We start from the raw sequence: 7,779 nt of genomic DNA, 5'->3' as shown, positions 1-7,779 counted from the left end.
AGGGAATTAGTGCGGGCAACAACTAGTAGGATGGGTCTAAAACTTCAAAACTAAATCAATCAATGATGACAACCCTAGCTGACTATACTAATAAGTATACTCTGGTTCAGAGGACAACAATAAATCATTCGATAAGCGGATAGACTTAACACTTCATCATCCTTTTAAACCCTATCCTAGGATATAAGTGATGGTTGTCATGAATATGAGGGTTAAGTTCTATAACTTTTAATAAAGTTTAGCTTAGTAGATCAAGTATCTTTAAAAGTTATAAAGATACTGTAAAAACTTTACCTATATAAACTTTGAGATAGTACAACATCAATGGAGAGTTAGAGTCTCTCTTATAAGTCTATAAATAGAAGAAATGCAAGGCCATAAGAACGCTAAACAAGACGGTGTGGAACTTGGAACACTTGACACTGGTGTGCAATTTCATTGGTATCATCATAAGGAATAATAGGTTCAAAACTTTCATGCTACCTAGGATTTTGATGATTGCTTTGTGAGATTTACGCTAAGGTTGGATTCAAATCGAAAGATATTCATACTCTATGAAAAAGTGCCATTAAACTTGAGTTTATACTTGTTTTATAATTGACCAAGTAAAAGATTGTTGGATATTGTTCAAATTAACAAATAGGAGTGATTTGAAAGTGAGACGCGATCAACTATGAGAAAAATAAGAAGAAAAACGATGGAAGCCAGAAATTGGCTTGGGCGATCGCCCGCTCAAGGTAGGGCGATCACCCGACCAGGTGAAAAAAGCCAGTACAACTTTTGTTGTACTTGGTGTTGTACTTGGTGATCACCAAATAAAAATTTCGACTGTTAGCTGCTTGCATTCTAGTGTTGTTTTGTGAAGCTTTACATATTTTTAGCTTGGTATTTGCACCTTTTCATGCATAGTTGTTGGATTACTATATATATGAGTAGTTTTCATGATTGAAAAAATATGACAAATATAAAATTGATTCCTTTATATCAAAATCAAATGTCAAATCATGTTTTATAAATTTTTCTTAAAAGTTTATTTTGCTTAGATCAAACTTGGATTATGATTTGTTTACTTTTGCAAACTATGCCATTGAAGTCTTTAAGAACTTACTCTAGTAGTGGTAAATATCATTTGAAGACAGTTATTCACAATCGTGTTCAAACCTTCCATTTCGATGAAATTGTTGTTGCTGATTTTTTCTTGGGTCTTCATCAATTTTGTTCAACATTTAGTAACAATAATTTCAAACAAATCTTCTCTTTATTTTATGTTAGTTGATGTTAGGATTTATATTGTATTGGTAATTCTATAGACAAAATCAAGTCCTAATTAAATTGTATTAGAAATTTGTCGAGTTGTGATTAAAGTCAAAATAGGAGTTATTGAATCCAAATTAAACTTAAAAGAGTTGAGATTGTTAGTATAATCCTTGAAGGAGTCCAAGATGTCTAAACAAATCGCATGTGATCAAGGAATGCAATTAGAATTCTAAAGAGTGTCAAAGAGCAGCACAAATTATGTTCCAAATTCTTAGTTGCAACTTGCAATGTATTTTTCACTTAGAAAACTTTGGAATTTGGACAAGAGTATTCCTAGAAGAATTGTAGTCCATCCTTTGAGTTAGCTTTTTAATGTATTTTGAATCATCTCAATTGGACATCCGAAGGGAAATGTGTGATAAAAATACTGACATTGCCTCAACAGCTACTTGCTCGTCGTTGGGGCTCTTGCTCGAGTGACTGTGTTACGTGTGAAAATCTAGTTCCCATTTTTCAAGAGTTTTATGTAACACATACTACCTCATCACCTCCTACTATAAATACCCAAGCCCTAACACATTTTTTTTGGTATGGTTGTTCATTATATTTCTCTTTCATTATATCATTCAAAGATTCAAGAACACAATCAAGCCTTAGATTAATCATTTGATTTTTTAGTTCATACAACCATAACATAGGGAAAAAAAAATCAAGTCCACATAATCCAAAACACCAACTTTCCGTACACATACAGAAAGGTACTTTCTCAATAGTTTTTTCAGAGGCCTGCTAAAGATTGAGAGGGGTTGGATCGGAAGCATAGAAAGAAGACAAAAATAAGGTGTTCTTGGTGATCACAGAAGATAGACAATTTTAGGAAATCGAGAACAGATGTGAGCGAATCACATTCGAGTGGGTTTTTGGGGATTATAGGAATTAGATCAACAATGCTAGTAAGTTCATATTGCTATAATGAAGGTTACTGACTTGATCCCAGAATTTTTACCCAGTTGAATTTTCTCCATCAACATATTTTGTGTTGTTTATTGCTTTCATTTTATTGATTGTGGTATTTAAATCATAGGATAATTTGACATGATTGGTTAACTATATAGAAACAATTAAAAAGTAACTTGTTACTTTTAATTGATAATTTTAATTCTACAACATTCACCTATTTGCCCCCTTCTAGGTGATATTAGGGTCGAACTAGTAACTTTTAATTGACATGCATATGATTCTGTAGAAGAGTTCTATAAAATCTGAGGGGATTTTATTTTTATTTTGTTCCCTCCTGGTTAACTTAAGCTCTTTGCTATATAGGTACTTCTTGCAGTCACTAAGGTATCAAAATTGTAGGGCTCTTTTATGAAAATCCCACCAGACATAAGAATTGAAAATTTTATTTTATTTAAAATATAAATTTTTCGTAATTTTATCAACTGATATTAAGCTGGAGTTTTATATATGCCATATTTTGTGTAAATCGTTAAAATTTAGATTGAAAATAATTTGTAAATTATATGCATAAAAAACAGTTGAATTTAAGGAAATTAAGGCCATGATTTCTAAACAAAATAAACATTTATTTCCTATTTTACTCTTCATTAATAAGATTATATTTTTTCATTTTATAGTAATTTAAAAAAATTATTTTATTTTATTTTTATTTTAGCTCTGAAAGGTTCATTTCTTCCTCTTACTAGAGAAATAATTACAAATGCCAACTGTTACAAAATTCAAAACTAGAAAAGTATATAACTAAATAAATCGATAAATTAAATAGTAAACTCAATCGATAAAATTATAAATTTTGAATACTTGACTTATCATTTCATGCACTTTTTAATCTGATAATGTTTATTAAATTATTGCAATTTTATAAATATATGAATTTTTTGGAAAATAAATTTTATTTCCAGAGTTTCCACCGAGAGAGAGAGAGAGAGAGAGAGAGGGAGAGAGAGAGAGAGAGAGAGAGATTTCATAATTTTATTGATAGGAAAAAATAAAAATAAAACCAGTATGTGTGTTTCATAATTTTATTGATAGGCAAAAATAAAAAATAAAATAAAAATAAAACCCTAATATACTGTTTTTAACTAGTATAGCAACTACCACAGTTTCATTATTCTTAATGTAAGTACATTCTTCTACTAAAAGTATTCTCATCTTCAGATATTATTTCATCTACTCATAAGCATAAGCCTACATATACAATTGAACAGATATCCCTTTATTTTTCTTCTTCGCCTCAGCATCCATCCACTATGCTCATTTTTTTTTTCACAAGAAATATTATTCATTTTAGTTACCAGAGAGTTGAAGGATAAATGTCCCTGCCGCCAAATGCTCTTCCACCTAACATCAACAAGAAGGCGAAGGAAAATTTGCAATTGAGTAAGTATTTTGAAGTCGAAAAATCAAGTATTTTCGAGATGAATATCTCAAAATGTCCTAAGAGAATGGTATTGAATAGTATCAAGATTAAGAAAAGAGGGAGGAAAGATTATAGGGAAGAGATAGAGAAAGAGAGAGATTATTCAACTTGGAAATCAAGGAAAGGTAAGGAGGAGACATTTGCCAACAAACCCTCCCAATCTAATTCTCCCATTTTGAAGCTATCTCCTTGCCAATGATTTTCAATCCCCACAATGTCCTCAACTTTGATGCTTTCAGTACTATTATTCAACTGGCTGTTGATGTTGGCTTTGGTGTCAAAAATATGGTCATAGACAGCATTATTAGGCTCAGTCACTGTACCCTGTAATGCAGGGACAGCAAGTTCATTTACTAATCCCATAACATATGGTTCCATGACTCCACAATCCTGCCCAACTCCCCTATTTGCCATATTAACTTCTTGTAAGCATGTCGAGAAATCGAATGAACCAGCAATTGTACCATTTACGACATTAAATTTGTTGTCCATTGGAGGAAAAGGGTTGAACTGGCTGTTCAGAACCATGGCTTGCATGGAGGAAGAAGAGGACGACGTTGAATCCATGTACATTGTTGCGATATCATATCCGTTCATGGGTATTAGTCCTTGCATGACAGCACCTCTAGGCTCTGATATTGAGTCTTGGGAGGATGTTGAATTATTATTATTATTTTTCAACCTCTTCTTTACGGAGGAATTCCAAAAATTCTTTATTTCATTGTCTGTCCTGCCTGGTAAACGTGCAGCAATTTGAGACCACCTTACATAAAGTTGAAAAAATGTTAGGAAAAATATGTCAAGGTTTATTTCCTATTAAACAAGTGACAGTTTATCAGGTTAAAATATTTATTTCCTGAGTTAAATTTTCCACAAACCTAGAGAATAAAGAATTAATTGGAAACATATGCACTTCAATCCTAAAAATGAATGCGTGGAGGCCTAATCAACTCCTCAGCACAGAAAAAAATGTGTCTCCTAATTTCATTTTTTGTATACTAGTTCATGGGAATGAACAGAAGGTAACAAGGCCATAATTCCATTTTTATCGAGTAATCATCCAATTTTCGATTAAATTCAAGTTTTTATTTCTTTCTAAATCATGCAGAAATGCATTAGTTATCTGATCATCTCTAAGTACATGAATTAATATAGGCTCTTTGTCAAGGGTCTGATGTAAAATTAATGTTTCCAGAGTAAATGTAATTTACCTAAAAATTGAAAAGTTTTTAAATTAGAAAAGGTAAAGGGTCAAATATCATTATAAAAGAAATCAATGTTCTATCAATGGAGTGACAAGAAGTTAATTAGCTATGCCCGTGTAAATTTGCAGATTATAGGGAAAATGGGAAACAATAAATAAATTAGGCAAATGAACATAATCTGGAACTTCTTGTCATCACTAGCTAGAAGCACAATTTATTAGTCTATGAATGGAGTCTTCAATGTAGCTGTTTAGTATCTCCTGTTTGTACACAAAGGCATTTCAATATCGTCTTAATATTCACTGTTCAATTACATTTTAATTGTGCCATCCTCACAGATCAAGATTATCCACACACACGTATATAGAAAGAAATAATACCTATTGCCAAGAATGGAATGCAAATGAATGATAAGCTCCTCTTCCTGAGAAGAAAACGCGCCGCGCTTAAGGTCAGGTCTCAAATAATTAATCCATCGAAGCCTGCAACTCTTCCCACACCTCTGCAATCCGGCATTCCTAGCAATATCACTCCAGCAACCTTGTCCATTCATCAACATGTAATTCATCAGCTTCTCATCCTCTTCAGGTGACCATAAACCCTTCCTCAATTTATCCTTATTGTTATTCAATTTCTCCTTCACCATTTGATCTCCAGGCTTCCTCATTTTCCCAGAATTATTATTCTAAATAATGGGCAAAAAATGGGCTAATTTATTTTCTGGTTCCAAGTGGGCTGATGGAGACTGTGACATGAATCTATATAGAAGAACATAATGAGAAAGAGAAAGAGAAGGTAAGAAGGATTATGTGAAGTGGAAGCAAAATATGTTAGTATTCTCATACACATATGATGATTACCTTGTGAGTGAAGAAAAATGCATCGAAAAAGACAAGATAGAGTCAAACACAAGAAGAGCAGATGTCCCTTTTCTGCCCTCTTCAAGGTCCCCCTCAGTCCGTTTCCCCACTCTACCTTATGTTAACCAACAATTTATTTCCATTTTTCTTCAGTTTATGAGTTAATCATAGCCCCACAGCAATCACATTACCACCCCTTCAAGCTCCCCTCTCTCTCCTTCCCTCCCTCTACCCCCCCCGGGACACGATTACACGTGTTTCTGAAGTATAATGTCTGGGGAGTACCGGAATAGAAGTGCTTTTGGTACACTTTCCTAATGCCAAAAATGGGATTGATACGTGCAGCAAAAATATAATACAGAGATATGGATAGGTTCATTACATGGAGTACGACAATAGCATTCTAAGATTGTCTGTTGTTGAATTATATTAACGAAATTTTGAAGCAAAATTGTGTATATTGTTGAATATTTTACAACGTAATTTCTCGAAATCAACCTTGGCACCCTTTCAAAAGAAGATATGATTATAATAAGAATATCAATCTACATAAAATTCATGAAGTACTTTCTTGTATGCAATGATGTTTTCTTTGAAATAATGATCCTTAGGAAATATTTATTCCAAAATATCAAAGATTATTTTTGATCCGTTGATCGTATCAAATAGAGATTTGCAGTATTTCTCCAAATATCTGAATAATTTTTATAGGTATAAATTGGAGAACTAAAAATGGTTTCGATATAACATTTCCTCAACTGAGGTTACAATATACAAGTATTAAGATAAGATCATGCTCTTAAATACAAAATTTAAAATGCAACAAACTAATCTACGAACTCCAGTTGGATGGACTGAATTGGATTGAGCTAAGACGAAAAAGTTGAGCTCATAGTTAGCCTCGTCTGTCTTGTTAATTAGTGTGTCCTTAACATGTCCGGTGAGACTCCGATCTTGGCACATAAAGTAGTGAACTGAACAGATGAAAGAGGCATCGTGAAAGCATGAGCCATTTGAACAGATGATTATCACAAAATGATAGTCAATGGCGATGTGCTTCACTTGAGTTTCACAAAAATTAGTGGGGGTCCCACAGAACCTCAGCCGTGAAGCTGCTCACATTTTTTAACGGTCCATCGAGTATCGATTCGTTAATTTCTTAAGAGACATAAGAACGAGTAAGAGACAAGTATCAAAGTGCATCTAGAATTAGGCAAAACTGAGTAAATTACTTGGGTAGAGTCGTCTATTAAGGTGCGGATTTAGGAGTTAGACGTAGGCGTGGAACACTTCTAGGCGCCGGACATATTGGTGAGATGAAGAAGCTCATGACTATAGTTACGTTGAGTAAAATAGACTCGTTGGCATTGGCATTGGGATAACCACCTACCAGTATTTTCATTTCTCGTTACATTCTTTTAGAGAAATAATTAATCTTAAGACTGCGTTGGATTATAAGCTTGGAATTTGCATGAAAAGAAAGTAAATTCTAGATAATTCAATTGCCTAGAATTTATTTATATGAAAATTGTTAATTAAATATGTTTGATTGATTTAATTTTCAACCTAGAAAATATTATATTTGTTCATTTTTTATTGACGGGTAGATGAGAGAGAGTGAATAAATGAGAAAGTAAAAGAGATAGTGAATTTCCTGAAAAATAAAATTTACTCCGTCTAAAGAAAATATCATTCTTGATTTTGAAGAAAATATAGTCACGTGACGAAAATTAGGAAAATATTTTCTATGAAAAAAATGGCAATCAAACAGCATAAAAGTAAGAATTTGGATGGAAAAAAACTTTTTTCATGGAAAATATTGACTATCAAACGCACCCTAAGAGTTTCTTGCAACTATTGTTCTTGAATTATTTCATTATTGTTTGATTCTTCAGTTAATTCCCTAAAGCTTCATATATTTTGCAGAAAACAATTGTTTAACACCAAATTAGTTATATATACAAGTTAATTTCGAAAAACCATTCTAGTACTCCAATCAGTGGCGAATCCAGAAATT

At 32.6% G+C, this 7,779-nt stretch overlaps 1 protein-coding gene across 1 annotated transcript; it reads right to left on the bottom strand.

The window, feature by feature from the left end:
- Positions 1–3,274: 3,274 nt before the first annotated feature.
- Positions 3,275–5,637, bottom strand: LOC111386527 (transcription factor MYB83-like). The gene is made up of 2 exons (XM_023010988.1): positions 5,283–5,637; positions 3,275–4,460 (listed from the first exon to the last, which is right to left on the bottom strand). The coding sequence occupies exons 1-2, from the start codon at positions 5,567–5,569 to the stop codon at positions 3,797–3,799; spliced, it is 951 nt and encodes a 316-aa protein (XP_022866756.1). The 5' UTR covers positions 5,570–5,637; the 3' UTR covers positions 3,275–3,796.
- Between the last annotated feature and the right edge of the window lie 2,142 nt (positions 5,638–7,779).

Source organism: Olea europaea, chromosome 3 (assembly GCF_002742605.1).
Source record: "Olea europaea var. sylvestris chromosome 3, O_europaea_v1, whole genome shotgun sequence".
NCBI classification, from domain to species: Eukaryota; Viridiplantae; Streptophyta; class Magnoliopsida; order Lamiales; family Oleaceae; genus Olea; species Olea europaea.
The sequence above is the reverse complement of the archived record's forward strand: the minus strand, read 5'-3'. Positions and strand labels throughout refer to the sequence as shown.